The sequence below is a fragment of the Neodiprion virginianus genome, chromosome 6, assembly GCF_021901495.1.
Source record: "Neodiprion virginianus isolate iyNeoVirg1 chromosome 6, iyNeoVirg1.1, whole genome shotgun sequence".
NCBI lineage: Eukaryota > Metazoa > Arthropoda > Insecta > Hymenoptera > Diprionidae > Neodiprion > Neodiprion virginianus.
The window spans coordinates 6,152,483-6,168,598 of record NC_060882.1 but is presented as its reverse complement, the minus strand read 5'-3'; the positions used below and the strand labels follow the sequence as shown (position 1 = coordinate 6,168,598).

Here is a 16,116-nt window from a genome sequence, read left to right as displayed (position 1 = left end):
ATTTACGTGGGTAAATTAAATAAGTGTTCAAGTTGTCGTTTGCAAGGCTTCCGTAAGATCTTTATTTCAAATTTTTATCATGATACTGGCCTAAGTCTATAAAAAACGTAATATATGGTAAATTTATACATATTTACTTCTTTATCAGGACGTACCTCGGCTATTTACTAACAATAAGTAATATTCATCGTGAATTCATTGAAAACGATCATCACGGTTTTCCTTAAAATTATTCAGATACAACTTATTCAAAGTGCTTGTCAACGTGAATACCACGCACACATTTCTACACATTAAACCACGCATCCGGAATGACCGATCTTTATGAAACTTGAATTAGTGAAACTAGACGTATTTCTCACCGTTCCCTGTGCATTATCTGCTCCGCTTTCCCGAGACATGCTGCAATATACGCCTGGTTCGCAGCAAAATTAACCGAATCTAGAAATGTCATCACGAATGTCAACGAATTATGTTTTCTGAATGGCGCACGAAAAAGTAGACACGTACGATGATCATGACACCCGGATTGTATATATTTATTTTTAATGACAAGTTTAACGATACGATAAATTAACTGTTGGAAGAAAATAATTTCATTAAAATGTACTTGAAAGTAATAAAAAGACGAATGACAAATTTTTCATAAAACAAGTCATGCGTCATTTATCGTAAACCGCTACCCATGAAATGAAAAAAATATGGGTCTGATGAAAAATTCGATCTAGTTTCACCGGCGCAAATTTTATCAAAATTCGTCATCCCAAATTCGTGTGTTCCCCTTGTTCGTTAAAATAGCATAATAAAATAAAAAGGTTTTGTACCTTGACAGATATCGCAAGCGTGGGACGTGTTACTCAATTGAAAAATTACCAATGGGCTATAAAATATCGATGAGTAACATGGAGAGTCATCGTGTTTGGCATTCGATATGTATAAATAAATTGAGATGATCAATCTGGTTGGCTTTAAAACAAACCGCATTATCGATAATAGCATAACGTAGAAAAGAATTATGAAATGCAACGCCTTTGTTTGTTCAGTACTGTTAAGGTTACTGTAACGCCTGCTCTGTACTACGAAAATGCAGGTGACGCAAGTATTTGAGATCACATCATAATTGAGAGAACTTACTCTAATTCAATAGTGAAAATTACCCAACTCACTGGGTTAAGAATTTTTCACTCACGGGATCTTAGAATCTACAGTCTGTATGGATATAAGTACTTACAATTAATTTTCATCAGAAAAATAATCTGCTATCTCGGAAACTGGTATAAATATTCCGAGCAGATCGAAAGGCGTCTAGAAAATTATATTTTGCGACGTCGTAAAAGCTAGTAAAACGAAAATAACAGTGCAATGTTGATGACAATTTTTCACATTAATGGATAATGTACAACGGATATGAAGTTGGAAGAAAGACGTATGATCAGAATTTCCTTAAATTTCCTAATATGATTTACAATTACTGTTCAAGTTCAATAATACGATGAGGAGAAATGAAAACAGAACGACTGAACACTAATGGGCAGATTGGGCAAATTAAATTTCAAACGTTGCGTCGATAGTAAAAAAAAAAAAAGTCATTATGGCACTCGACGTATTTGAAAATTGGCCAATAACATGTTACACAATTTGCCTGTTTTGTAGTTCCAATTTCGACATGGTCACATAGCTTGGGTTACTGAAACTGTCGACCATATCCTTAACTCGTTCATTTTTTTGCTGGGGCATATTGACGTAATTGTCATGCCCTGTAATTATGGGCGGAGGCGCCTGATTCGCATAAACGTTCTGCATGTTTGATTTGTTCAAATTCCGATCCGACGTGCTCGTCGAGTTGGATATCTGATTGTTCGGCTGGCTGTTGGCGACATTGCAGTAGTCCAAGTTTGTTGTGCTGGGATTTTTTTCCTTTTGTTGCTTGACGAATTCGGCCCTTCTCTGTTGCACGTTTATGGGGTTCAAGTAGGGCTCTTCGGGGGTGAGCATCGGCGCTGACTCAACGCAGTCTTCCGAATCCGAATTTATCGGAGTGGTCTTGTCGAGTGGAGAAAAGTCGAAGTGGGTTTCGCAGACCGTCGGCCGGGGGCTGAAAATTTCAGGCTCGGTGCTTTTGTTCAGCGGACTCATCGACAGGTAGGCTGAATCCGGGCGAGACTCCCACGACGGCTCGGGCGAATTGTGATAATCGTGGCTCGGAGCCGACATCATGGTCAAATAATCGCTTTGCCCGCTTGCCAAGTTCACAGTGTTCATGTCCATGTACGGAGTGTTCAGCTCGAAATAAACCTGAAACGCACAAGCATCGTCACAGTAATATTCCCCAGTTGCCGTCATACGGAATTTCACGAATCTCGAAGGGTTCTCCTCCAACGGATTTTCCCCGCTCGGCCAACTCACCATTTTAACACTTTCGTTCAACAGAGTACCGAGTCTTTCGACAAGCTCTGGAAACGTGGGGCGCAGGGAGGGTTTGGCCTTCCAACACTGTTGGATACAGGCGTATCTGAAAATTGACCGCAACGATCGAAGGTTTGTTATCGGCACATGTAAGTATGGATTATCACCTTCCCACGCGAATAGATTATTTTGTTAGCTCACATCTCGTCAGTAGCATGTTCCGGTTTCTCCATGCGGTATCCTTCGATAAGTCTGTCATACTGCTTTTCAGCCTCCATTCCGGGATACGGAGTACGTGCCAAAGTGAAAAATTCCCACAAGACTATCCCGAAGGACCAGACATCCGACTGAGTCGAGAATATCCTGTCTCTGATCGATTCAATCGCCATCCATTTTATCGGCAAGGGGCCGTCTCCCTTCTTCTTGTAATTGTCGTCCTTGTACATGTTCTTGGCCAAGCCAAAGTCGCAAATCTTTACGACATTATCGTCGGCGAGCAGTATATTCCTCGCTGCTAAATCGCCGTGTAAGACCTGAAACACGATGGGTTGAAAAAATGTCGGAATTTTTTGGGGCGACGCAGTTCAACGGCTCGATGAAACCTGAAATTTACGAGTTACGAGTGTCACTCACGTTTCTACTGCTTAGATAGTCCATACCACGTGACACCTGCCAGGCCCAGCAGAGTAAATCTTGCGTAGATATTGGTTTCAAATTATGTTCCTTGTAATCACCCCGATAATTCGATCTCCATCCAGGTTGTACCGAATTGTTGCTCAAGACGCCACCGTCAGGCGCCATGTTCACGTCTCCGAATTCTGTCGCTTGACGATAATCGACTAGTTCGGAGCCACTATTGCTATCCGATGACTTTACACTGACGCTACGGGAAAAGGACAACGCTGCGTACTTTATCCTGTGTGGTCGGGGGAAAACAACACCGTGTTAGCCAACAGATTGCATGCACCTTTTACCATTGTTATCAGACTATTGTTAAAATTGTAAATCTAAGCTACTACGTTACGATAAGTGAATTAGGATTGCGTCCACGCTTGCATCGCATAAACCCTGAAGTGGGGAATGTCGAGTCAAAGGTTCGTTTGGACCGACGCAGTTGTGATTTCACATCGAATTAAATATTCCGCTCGACATTTAGTTTTAGTTCAGCTATGTAAGCATATAATAGGGTTTGATATTCGATAAGTTGGACGGAATATTGAAGTAGGTACATTCAAGAGACGCGATTTTTTTCAAGTATTAGATGTGGTTAATATAAGGTTGAGCGGAAAACATCATATCACAGCCACACAGGAACTAACATTTGGGCCCGTTTCTGAATGAAATACATGTTGCTTCGTTGCAAATGGGATCAACTTGTTCGCATGAGTCGAAAAAATATTTCAGAGAGCGCACGAGGCACCGGAGAGAAGCAGATAACATTCAGTGAAATTTGGGAGATAATCCAGTACCACAAGAACTACGGCGATGGTTCATTAATAAAAGCATGTAGGTCTATCGACGCAAGGTACGTATTGCATACCTATTCTGACTTCCGATACTTTCACTTCGGGTCAAACGCTCCATACCAATGTTTGGATCAATTTTTTGCGTAGCAGGATCAATTTGGTCGATGAAACTTGCTCGGTGACGCTGCAAATAGTTGTGCAAGTTCCCAAAGCGGCAATATTCGACGATGACGTAAAGCTCACCTTTGGGAATCAGTAAAATAATAATGGTTGACGATCTTTCACCGATTGCCGCTATGTCAACGTGGTGGGAACCACGTACGACCAAGTTGCCGATGAAAAAGGCAGAACTTACGCTTGGTAAGGATGGTCTTGGTGCAAGCCCCGAGCAGATTGACGACGTTCAAGTGCCGACCGAGGTGAATCATGATCTTGAGTTCGCTGGAGAGAGCTTTCATGTAACTCGGTTCCGCCGATCTTCGAACCATTTTCACCGCGACAGTGGTATCCTCGCCATCGACGCAAATGCCCCGTGCCTCAGCTTTCATCACTACACCGAATGCACCGCTTCCCAGTTGTTTACCTGACACGATATACAGTTACGAGATATTGCAAACATCAATCGACCGACGCCTGTCGGCTGTTGAACGACACATTCGCCGAACCTTACTGTCGGAGAGCACTGCAACGTACCGAGTTTCAAATTTTCCCGCGGAAATTCCCATTTCTTATCGTAGGGTAATAGCTCGGCCTGGTCGTCGATCGTCAGATCGGGATTCAAACACTCGACGGCACCTTCTTCGAAATGCGTCAGGCCAGCCTCGAGCAACTCTTTCTTCATCAGCTGTAAGAAATCTCAATGAACAATATCGTATTCCGCTACCCGTTGGTAGTCCAAGGTTCACACTTACCCTTTCACGGTGTACTCTGTATCCCATGTAAGCGATGACAACGATGATAACTACGATAAGGAAGCAAATTAAACTGATCCATATTAGGTTGCTTCCGTTACCTGAAAATGGTACAGAGTGGTTAGTTCTGCACGTTGTCCAGAAGACATTTATGCAAGGAGAACGTTAATCTTATTGTCAGTGATAAAACGTCGTGTCATCGTTGCACAAGATCCACCTTCGACTACGATGTCCACGTATTTCTCGACGAATCGGATACGGTTCTCTGCTCGACACGCGTAATGCCCGCTGTCTTCATCCAAAAAGTACCGTATACGAAGCGTGGAATTGTCTGATGAAATTTCGTACTGCTGACCCTTTTTTAGCGGATGACCATCCTACGAAGTTTAACAAAACAATTACGAGGTTTTCTAACCAAACTAGAAAAACTAATCGCATTCTGTTGATCGAGCGTCATAGTCATTTATTCCGGTGTTAACACTCTCTGATCACTCGACGCGAAAAACCGTTTCTAAACGTACTGTACGGAAAGGAGGTTGGTATAGGAAGTTTGTGAAATTTTACCTTTAACCAGGTTACACTTGGTTCTGGCATTCCATCGGCGTGACACGTTAGACGCATATTATCCTTTTTCTCTTTCACTATCTGAGAATTATTCAGATTCGTCTTATAAATGGACGGTGCGTACGCATCTGAAACACGAACGACACGCCGGGTGAACGAATGTCCTGATACTTCGAACATCCTTTCAATCTGAGAACGAGTATAAGCCGTACGTACCTTTCACGGTCAAGAAGTAGGTCATCGGTTCCTCGTTGTTATTACCCAGATCAAATGCGTGGCAAGTATAATTTCCCGAGTCGGATTTCTGTACGTCACGTATTTTAAGTATCGCTTGATAGGTGAACTTTGTAGTTTTGTTCACAACCGATATCCTTCCTGGAAGAAATTTGATAAATATATTGCAACGAAGCCGATTCGGTAACATCTCTGAGTGTGAATTTCGAGTACTCGCACGTGGAGATTTCGATAACAATTCGAAAGAATCTCGGGAAACCTACCATTCTTGAAATCAGTGACGTTGTCCCATCTGATGCTATCGCTGTAGTTATAAACCGAAGCTCCACATGTAAGACTGATGTTGTCACCTTCCACGACCGATTTCGGATGCAATATATCAAAAGACGAAGCCACGTCTACCAAAATCATAGAACGGAAAATACGATCCGTTAGTGAAAAATCTATTTTCACGAGAGTGGAAATAATCTCAGAGATAAACAAACGAGGGAACGAACGTACCGGAAACATAAATTAGTTCGGTAACCTCCGTACAATTAATTGCGTTACAGCTTTTACACGTCAGATCACCGGTCTCGTTGATCTTTGCCGACACGTGCGAAAACATAGTAAACGGCTCGCCCTTAGCAACACTGGTCGCGACGTCCTGGTTGAAGAAACTATTATCAATCTTACAATCAAGAAACTCACGTTATACATGTTAACGTGCAACGACAACCTACACGAACAGAATTGATCGGGTAAAATTAAATGGTACATGCCGATAAAATTATGGATTTTGAGTCGCTTTTGCTGGGAAACTTTGGGTATTCCCGATACATCCATGTCACATTAGCTTCTGGATTGGCTAGAATTTTGCAAATGATGTAGGCAGACTGGCCAGGCATGAAGTATGACAAGGTGTTCGCGATGTGAGCAATTGGCTGTGCTGTAAATTACCACGAATTATTAGCGACGACTGTGGAATTCGAAAAATACGGAGTATTCGCCGAAATATCTCACCTTCGACATTCAAATGAAGGACGACGTCGGTCATGTTATTTTGAGTGGCTACTCTAATTGTGTAATTGCTCGTATCGTGTACACTAAGGCGAGCTATTTTGAAGACGTGCACTTTTCCATATTGGATGTGAGAGTATTTGCTTTTTTCGACCGATGTGACGTCTTTAATTGGATCGGCAGAATTACCTTTGAACCTGTATCGACAGTAAACATGTATTTATCAATGCAATGGCGGTGTATTTTGCGTTGAAGGAAGGCTCAAGTGTTTTGTTCGGATTCCGTCGCTTATGGTGGGTGCTATTCTTTTGCGAGAAAATCGGAGGTGAGAAAATTGTACTCAAAAGATTGCAGACGTAGTTGCCTGAATGACCAACTGATAATTCGCTTGATCGAAACCATCATTTCATAAAGATATTGGTCAGCAAAAATGAATTTCTCGTAAAAATAAGTACTCACAGTCTCTTTCCTATTTTCTTCTTTTTCTCAAATTACCATACACCTACATTTTCAATCTCGAAATAAAAAAAAAAAAACAATTTTAAGCATCGTCGAAACGTGAGTACACTACCAAGTAAACGTCGTTCTGACGATGAGATGCAACTCACCATGTCCAAGTAACGTTTTCTGGATAACTGTCGACAGTTATCTTCCAACGAGCAGCCCCTCCTTCGCGTAATTGCAACGAAGCGCTCTTATCATCATCCAGGCTCACATTAAGGTACACGTAATTTGGATCTAGGGAAATTTTAAATGGATCGATTGATCAAGTTATTATGAAAATCCTCGTATCTGAAAGGTCAAAAGAGAATAGAGACTGAATTAAAATAGAACGTAACGGTACTTGTGCTCACCCCAAATTCTAAGGTGTGTTGTTTCGAATGCTACGTTATTCGAATCATCCTCCAAGCTGCAAATATATTCACCACCGTCATGTTCCTGAACGTTCACGATTGTGAGGAAGACGGTGTGAGTCACGTTATTTTTCCCAGGATCCGTTACTTCGTAATCAATGAGTCTGTCTTTCTGAAATATTATTTTCCACCGTATTCACGCCATCGCGGTAATTAATAACATGCTAGAGATGAACTAATGTTGCAGGAGTTAAGAAACAAAGATTAAAATCGCCGATATTTACCCACCTGAGAATTGGATATTGTCAGGCGTAGTATATCACAAGTTCGAGAAAAGAACATAATATTTATAAGTTTCGGACGATTCGTCATGAAAATCAGAACAGACAACAATGTTTTGCGACCTGAGTATAATTGTTGCTAAAACTCACCGGGACCGAAGAAGGATATTTCCATGACAGAAGAAATAGGTCACCTACGGCCATAACAACCGAGCACGTCAATGTCTGATTTCCACCCCACACAACGTGATGCAACGCAGCTTCGTCGATTTTCGGCTTTGGCAATTTTTTCGACACTTCTCGCAGGAAGGAGAAAAAACAAATCCTCAGTAATTTCGAACCGAACTCGACCGAACATGGTGAGTTGGAGGAACATTTGTAGAGGTATTGGATGCAAAGAATGGAAGTCACTCGGGAAATCCACTAGGAATACATAATTGGGTCGATTATAAGCTTGAAAAATTTTTAAAACTCACCTGTCACGAGTAAAGTATACGATGGTTCGTTGTCCGGGTTACTTTTACCATAGATTTTACAATTATAGACTTCGTCTGTCTGCGCCAGTGAAACATTTCTCAGGATGAATCCAATTTTTGGGTCGAATTCGGGGTTTTCGGGTGGCTCTGAACCCTGTGAATAGCGGTCAAGTATTTAGTATCTTCAACATTAATTTACGTAGGTAGGAAGATGATCATAAATTTCACGGATACTCGTCACTCTGCGTTCTCCCGTCTGTCGCATTCTACGATACCGATTTAATCGACTTTCTTCTTCTTCCGTGCGGAACAATCTCGTTAATTTTTCACTTCATATAGACAATCACTTACACCGAACGTCATGTGGAGTTCCACTTGATAGCTCGGTGACGTCGGCCGACATGGAATGACTCCTGTTGTTCCCACTCTAATCTTTAACGTATCAAAATGAGGCGCGAGGGCAAACGGTTCCGTAGCTAAAATTATAGATGAATAGAAATACATTTTAAAAATAGGCGTACACACTTCTCCAAACTCTTCCTACAAGCGTTTATCAACAGCACGTGATGAATTTCTCTTTCAATTCCTTCATTTTAATACGAGTTCACCAAGTAAAATGATGTTGCGGACAGTCAACTTCCACCAAGTCACAGAATAACTTCAACCCTTTCAGGATGCGACGTACATTGCATAAGAGCTTTTTATATTCTAACGGCCGTCACTCGCAACACTTGTAAGATTTGTCGCCAAAAGTTCTGCTCCGTAAGTGAACAAGTGTTTTTTATTACATACATTCTACGTAAACGTAAATCCAAGAGATCTCCTCGTCGGGATGATCGATGGTTTGCTCGTTATTCCTGATCTCGACACCTTCCCTTGCACAAGCGTACCATCCTGTATCGTTCGCGTATGCATGATGAATAACGAAAGTATATTCGCCGGAAGCTTCATCGATGATGGTATGATTTCTCTGTAAATTCAAAGTTGTTGTATCGAATGTTATTCGAGATCTCGTCGTGCCGCCAACGAATTGTGAGCGTAACTGACGATGAGTTCGAGTATAAAAACCGATACGTGCATTTCCCGAAAGATTCATAGACGAAAAGTGAATAGGGTCGTCATCCCGACATGATATTCTCAGTTCGCCTCCTTCTTGGATAAGAAGCTCCTCCGTTTCAGGAATCATTGTCGGTTTCCATGCCGTGTCACCTGCCAAAGAAACTTGGTATGATTATTCGTTATATACGTTACACGCTGCTCAATTATGCCACTGGTCGATACATTCGATACTTCGCATTCAAATAATCGATGATTCACCCCCCTCGATTATACTTGACAATTGCGATGCAAATCCCGTCGAAATTTCGCTATGAAAATATACCCTACACTATAATATGTAACCTGCGTAGTTATCCACGCCTTCGGGTCGTCATTGTAGAAATTTTCACGCGAGGTACTAGCAGTTCCCTTCTACAGATCAGGTTCTTGGCCTTCTCTTTTGAGTTTGACTTGTATCTTCGAGTACCTGACACAAGTCTAAGTTTCTTCGATTCTTTCCTATCTTACATACAATAGGGCGTGCCTGTTAACCTCGATCCATTCGAGATGATGGCTTATCGCATTCCGCGCATCTAAAGAATTACTACGCATCGACTACGTGTATTCAGATTCATAAAAGAGACTTTAACATCCACGGTAAGTAAGAGCCAGACCATAAAAGATGAAAACATTTTATTCTGAGAAACACTCTTATTCCCACGTCCTGCGGATACGCTCGGTTTGCGTTTGAATCCTGGAAAGTACGTAATCACAAAACAGGGTAAAGCGTGCTACCACACAGGAAGTACAACGTTCATCTCTCTCTTTCTTCCACCAGCGATAATTATGTTCGCAGTATCAAACATGTAGAGTATTTCTATGCCTACGTAGGCTGCGCAATACCAAGCATTTTACAAAGCAAAACAGCTGGCGAAACCAAAGAAGCTGTATTCAGCACAAGTCATTTTTTCCGAATTTTACATAATTTCCATGCATTTTATTCGTCTGACAACGTATCGTAGGTATCGCAAGTGCCAACAATGATCAGTCTGCGGCACAAGTTCCCGCGGACCTCGGTCTTTCCTCACAATCAGTAAAGATTATTTTTTGCCGCAACGAGAAAATAAAACATTGGTTCCGACTTATTGGCTGCAGTGAAAAATAGGAAAGCGGTGAAAGGAGCCGAAAAATATAAGAAAACGAAGTTGAAAGATTCACTCGTATTCATTGCGCGGCTCGATCCATAATTCGTAACTTCGCAAGCTGGTAAAAAAATTGAATATCAATATTTGCCTAACCAGACGAAACCACATTCTGTAAATCTTTTAGCAGTTTCACGTGATTAAGTTCCTTCTAAAACGGAACCGTCTTCAAATGGTGAATTTTCGAGGAGTTTAGTTCACGCAAACAGCTTTTTTCTTCATTCATCGCGCTGCAATCATTGCAGTGTTTTCGAGTTTTATCGAATTACGGTTACAGCATCGTTCAAAGAATCGCCAAGAACAGGTCGGAGCGAAAAGATTAAGATCTGTTTTTTCACCGTCCAAGCAAAACATCCGGAAAATAATCTGGGCACCTGCAGTGGTGTAGTTAAATTTAAATATTTTCCGGTAGAGAAAGATTTTCAAGAGTCAAACGCACGAACGGTAGCTGATAAGGGCGCGGTATCCCCGCCCGCTGATCACTGAAAGGAAGAGGGAGTGAGATATTCGCTTGGTTACATCCGGCAGGCTGTACTTTCTTGATTGTAGGACATTCGGAAAGAAAAGAGAAAAAGAAAACAAAAACATTCAGACACTTATCAGAGTGAAGATAATTCCAATTCAATAAGTCACAGCGTGGCTCTGTTCTAGGCTCTGTCGCAAGTAATCAATCAACAAATTGTTACATACCGCACGAATGTTGGTTATAGATTTGAATAAAATCAACCAACAGGTCATACCATCAGAGTTGAGTCGCCCTGCGCCGTTGTTTCAACAATATTTGGAGTGATTTTATGAGAAACAAACAAGAACGAAACGAAAATCATCCGCCAACTAATTCCGACGATAAGAGGGGAAACATCGTATAACGTGCGAGTGATTAAAACGGAGAGGAAACTTAGAACGCCTTGAAAACAAATTGCTCACTATCAACTGTTGTGAGAGACCAGAGAACGCTTATCTGGGCTGGAACGGAAACTATATCTCGTTGTATCATTTGTGTCAAATTGAAGGAGAAGAAAAAATATGAACAAGCTGCGGGAGTAATAAAACTACGCGTAAGTATAATCTATAAAACCAATTGCGTTCAGAGCTCAATTATTGGAAAGGTGGAAAAGGCTAGATTGGCAACGTATCATCATTTGACCAACAAGTAATAAGACAGCAGCATCGATCGCTCACATATGTATTTATACAGGGTGATTTTTCTCCGGCTCCGAATGAGGTAGGGACTGAAATTCGAGGTCCTATTATGCAGATTGTTTCTATTCGAATGTCAGCAGTACCTCACTCGACTAGGCTAAGTATCGACGGCTTAACGTACGAGCTAGATTTTCACAACAGCGTGATGAAGCAAGAGACGGGATATCGGTAGTGATAAGTCCCTTCCTCATTCGGAGCCGGAGAAAAATCACCCTGTATAAATATCAGCCCGGTATGTCGATTAATCCAAGTAGAGTAAAAAGGTTACCTCGGCCGAGTTCAGAAATGTGATGTAAATATGCAATCCGACCTGGGTTTTTCTTCCAATCTGCGGTTTAACGAGTAAGATAAACTGCGTAATGAATCTTGACATTGTGCAGTAAGTAATACGCTCGTAAATAATTGCAACAATACCAAATCTCGCAAGCGCGTAACAATTCTCCGAACGACGGTGACATAAACATTAAAAAATATGATGGAATGCTGCAAAAGTCGGTATCACGTTACGACAAACGACGATGAAACAAACCGAAGCGATGCCAAACAGCTTGAGGATTCGAGAAGTAGTAAAAGTAAGATTTAACAGGTAAGCATAGACATCGGTGCACTTGAAAGAAAAACTAAGGTGCAAATAAGGAAGAAGAGAAAAAATGTACATTCCGCGTGATTGCGGGTATGAGTAATGCAAACAATGATGCGTTCAGCGTTTCGACTTGACACGAATATCGAAGGTAAGTTCGCGAGTGAACGAAGAGGCGCGTAGCCAATCGGAAACCACGATCGTGCAGGTGAGATCATACTCATTGGTTCGGAGGGGCACGACACCTGAACAACATTCCGTCACGTGATCGGCAGCCTGACGAAACGACAGTTAACGAGTAATGAGAAAACCGTACGAAAGCCGCGCACTTAGTCATTGACGTTACCTTGCTGTAGGCCGAAGATCGCGAAGACCAACACCTGGACGAACGTCAAGCGATCCATATTGTTCCGTTGGGCGGGTGCGCGTTCAGTCCGATCTCGACATCGAGGTAAAAGTTGGCTCGTAACCAGCCGACCGACATTAATCGACTACCAGGTAGACGTTTGCCGGACACTTATCTTTAACGAAACGTGCGCAAGTTCCAGTGATTACTTTCTCATTCTAGGGTCGACCGTTCACTAGCTTCGTGAAGGCGCTCGCCACAACACTGTGTCAACCTCCAATCTCGTAAAACAGGCCCCACTCCTTCTCGCTGAGAATCGTTTCTACACATCTGACGTCACCATGCATTTTCAAAGAATACATATACGAACAATCCGACTATGAATATCCAATGAGTGTCTAATCCGCGAGCACCTTTTGCGTAGACTTCCGTTCGGAGGATCTCAGGTTTCCTGATTTTTCCTGGTCAATAATCGAATCGGAAATTTGGTACACAGAGGTATCTTCGACGGGACCGTTATTTTCGCGCGTTATACAGTAAAAATATTCAAACATCGTTCAATTATACGTAATTCAAATACTTTCAAAAATGTATATACAGGTGATCTATAAGATTCTTTGGATGCCGTAAGGTTTATACGGCAGTTCGAAAAAAAAAAAAAAATCTTGCGCAAACAGAACCACTCTCGATTTTCTCAACATCGATACGTAACATCAGATGAAATTTATACCGGGAAATATATCGGTAAATACAGCGATACTCGATGTTAGTTTTCAGTTCGAATTATTATTAAACCGCAGATGATGAATATTTACGTAGGTTAATTGAATCCTAATTAAAAGCAACAGATCAAACGCCTGATTTACATACTGCATAACTATGTGCAAAATGAGTTTGTATAAACCCGACTATCGATCAAGACTGCAACATAGTTTACAAAATTTGCACCATCTCCACTTTTCCCTTTCATGACGGCGATGCAGCTTACCGCTGTGTAAAGTTGGTTGCTTGTTCTAAGGCGTTCGGTACACGCGCGGTTTACTAAAAAAAACAGGAAGTTCCAGTTGATAGCGTTGATAAAGTGCATAAACAACGTAAAACAATCATAGTAATCAACATACGCAGACGAAAATATGTATATGTTAAACTAATGAGAACAGAGCGGTTAAACGCAGTAACGTATACGTAATGACGTGAAAGAAAGTCTAGAAAATGCGTAAGATAATCTCATCTAAACTTTGAACGCTGTTCGATTTAGACACCGTTCGACCATGCGCTACTAATTACGGATTTATTTGGAAAAGCAATAGAGTTGATTTCCACACTAACAATGAGAAAAGTGATATCGAGAGTCCAACTGTTTAAATATAGCACAAGTTTCATAGTTTACATTGTTGTCACGAAATCTGACTGAATTTTCTATAAGTATATAATTAGCTTCACTTCTCAGTTTACAGTGCATGCGTTAGATCAATTGCCAATCGTACGTCCGATTTCTGAACTGATATCTATAAAACACCTCTGATGCACTGCAGAGTCCAACGATTGTTCCGCTTGCCGGAACGAATTTCAAGAAGAGTAAGAAATGTTCCCAGTTCCCAGTTCCTAGTTTGCGTCCAGCCACCGAATGATAACGCGGTAAAATAATTTCGCAAGCTCTCCAAGTTTGTGTAACCTAATTTGGTGAACTAATTTATCAACCACCAGCAATTTAAATACCTCGAGTTTACGGTTAAAAAAGTACTCACAGCGCGATAAACTTTAACGTAGGCGCCTGATATTGCGTATTTAACTTTACATCGTTTATTTATAAATGAGACAGAATTACTGGTGTTAATAACGGTTCTTCCTAAAAATACGTCGTCATTTGCACGTACCCGGTAGACGAACTACAGTCAACTCGACTTTTTTCTGTTTCATCCCTTACTCGCTCTTCAGCTTCTGCTCGCAATTGTGGAAACGTCTTGAAATGAAAGGGGTCATAAAACATGTAAGGTGGTTCGATTGCGCAACAATTATGTACACGTATATGTGCAATCAGCCATAACCTCCGTATAATGTCTAGTTGCAACGTGCACGGTGAAAGGAAATAATGCAAGTTGCACTCAGCGTGCGCAGTGCCGGAGACACACCGTAAACCCATATAATAAACGTGGATGTCAGGGAAGCTCCAGGTGGCTAAAGTCGACGAAGAAATATGATAAAATCAGTATCGATTCATCTCAAACAATACGAGGGAAAATAAGATAAGGATGACGAACGGTCACTGATCAAGTTTTGATGATCCAGGTGATCGAGCATGAGAGTGGGCTTCGCGCATGGCTTTTGGTCATCCGATTCACAGTTTGTCCGGTGCAATCACCGCAGGAGCGTAACAGTGGCAGACGGATTCTCGGAGTGAAGGAAACGGCGACACGTCGCGAAATTTAGAAAAACTGATGGGATTTGAAAGCGGGTGCGAATTATTTGGATACTACGCACTCGACGTGAGAATTATCGCGGTCACCGAGTTGCGAAGAAGACGGAACGCGGAACGGCGAATGAAAACTAGAGTTTCCACGAATTGCGTAATGAGTGGTGTAACAACGAGCTGGTGGTTGTTGTGCTTTACCTAGAGACGCTTTAAACTCGATCATCATCTTTCAAACATCTTGTGTCGTGACGTGGCGTGATATCGGAGAAGATCGCTGTTGAAATAAATCAGTTGACATCGAGAGGCTAAGAGTGTTTTAATTGAATAAGTGGTCCGATTGTGTCTGTATAATATTTTCACTCGGTGCAGAACCTTCGGTAGTGAAAAAGCATTATTCCTCGTAGCGGTTACTAATGACGAGTGACGAGCGCGACTATCACGATTACATACGTCTTCGATTGGTAGTCCGAAAACAGAGGTGGAACCCCCCGTGAAAGCAGATCATCTTCATGGAACAACGTCTCGAACCGTATGCAACAATACCTGACTTACTAAAATTCAATTCATCAACGCTGTCTATTGCACAAGCTATAGCTGCTCTGGCACTTTGTTACCGTTAAGTTTATATTCGTTAATTTCTTGGAGCTCGGGACTTGTTACGAAATCAGCTTTCACCGAAGCGTCGTAACTGACAATGAAATATTCAATTTCTCGATCATGTCGCTTCGTGCTGCCCAATTATCAATTATCCAACGTAACATCCCGTATCATCAAACCATTATCTTGAATGACCATGAGGATAAATTAATAAATTCAGCGGTCCGAAGCGGTTCAAAATACGAACATCGGTACCAGTGTTCTGCTGATACGGTAATCATACATTCTCAGTATTGTTAGCGAAGTTGAAGCGAGTGGAAGAGCGAAAAACCAAAATGTATAATACGCATAGCTTTCACACACCGGTATGGAAATGAATTGTAGAAGTCATTGAATCATCAGGAACGGAACGCGTAACAACGATTAACGCACGTTCTCCAATCCGAGATTTATCTTGATTTATCGAGTTCGTCACATCCCGTTCCGAACATTATTCCGCGCCTAGTCAATTCTGAAAGACTTTGAGGATACAAAAATCGATAGCAG

The 16,116-nt window shown here is 41.6% G+C and overlaps 1 protein-coding gene and 1 long non-coding RNA gene across 3 annotated transcripts; one reads left to right on the top strand and one right to left on the bottom strand.

Annotated features, from left to right (window-relative positions):
- Nucleotides 1-35: 35 nt before the first annotated feature.
- Nucleotides 36-12,691, bottom strand: LOC124307875 (vascular endothelial growth factor receptor 1-like). 2 transcript variants are annotated; one of them, XM_046770029.1, is made up of 23 exons: nucleotides 12,561-12,691; nucleotides 9,270-9,400; nucleotides 8,984-9,161; nucleotides 8,543-8,667; nucleotides 8,192-8,345; nucleotides 7,866-8,014; nucleotides 7,435-7,606; nucleotides 7,189-7,318; nucleotides 6,584-6,777; nucleotides 6,343-6,509; nucleotides 6,083-6,227; nucleotides 5,845-5,979; nucleotides 5,564-5,722; nucleotides 5,348-5,475; nucleotides 5,001-5,160; nucleotides 4,784-4,884; nucleotides 4,566-4,716; nucleotides 4,228-4,455; nucleotides 3,947-4,115; nucleotides 3,040-3,322; nucleotides 2,608-2,939; nucleotides 2,407-2,512; nucleotides 36-2,295 (listed from the first exon to the last, which is right to left on the bottom strand). In XM_046770029.1, the coding sequence occupies exons 1-23, from the start codon at nucleotides 12,616-12,618 to the stop codon at nucleotides 1,630-1,632; spliced, it is 4,221 nt and encodes a 1,406-aa protein (XP_046625985.1). In that variant the 5' UTR covers nucleotides 12,619-12,691; the 3' UTR covers nucleotides 36-1,629. The 2 variants fall into 2 exon arrangements, with proteins under 2 accessions (XP_046625985.1, XP_046625986.1); XM_046770030.1 differs by having other exon boundaries at nucleotides 3,040-3,289.
- Nucleotides 12,573-13,234, top strand: LOC124307885 (uncharacterized). Its single transcript, XR_006908881.1, has 2 exons — nucleotides 12,573-12,712; nucleotides 12,783-13,234. It is a non-coding gene; the product is annotated as an uncharacterized LOC124307885 (long non-coding RNA).
- Nucleotides 13,235-16,116: the final 2,882 nt, after the last annotated feature.

What these genes read in the sequence shown, in the direction of transcription:
- LOC124307875 (XM_046770029.1), bottom strand. Translation starts at nt 12,618, where the DNA reads ATGGATCGCTTGACGTTCGTCCAGGTGTTGGTCTTCGCGATCTTCGGC. An exon ending in CGTCACTGATTTCAAGAATG is followed by an intron (nt 5,723 to 5,844) that starts GTAGGTTTCCCG and finishes AATTTCTTCCAG; the next exon opens with GAAGGATATCGGTTGTGAAC. An exon ending in CGTGGACATCGTAGTCGAAG is followed by an intron (nt 4,885 to 5,000) that starts GTGGATCTTGTG and finishes TACCATTTTCAG; the next exon opens with GTAACGGAAGCAACCTAATA.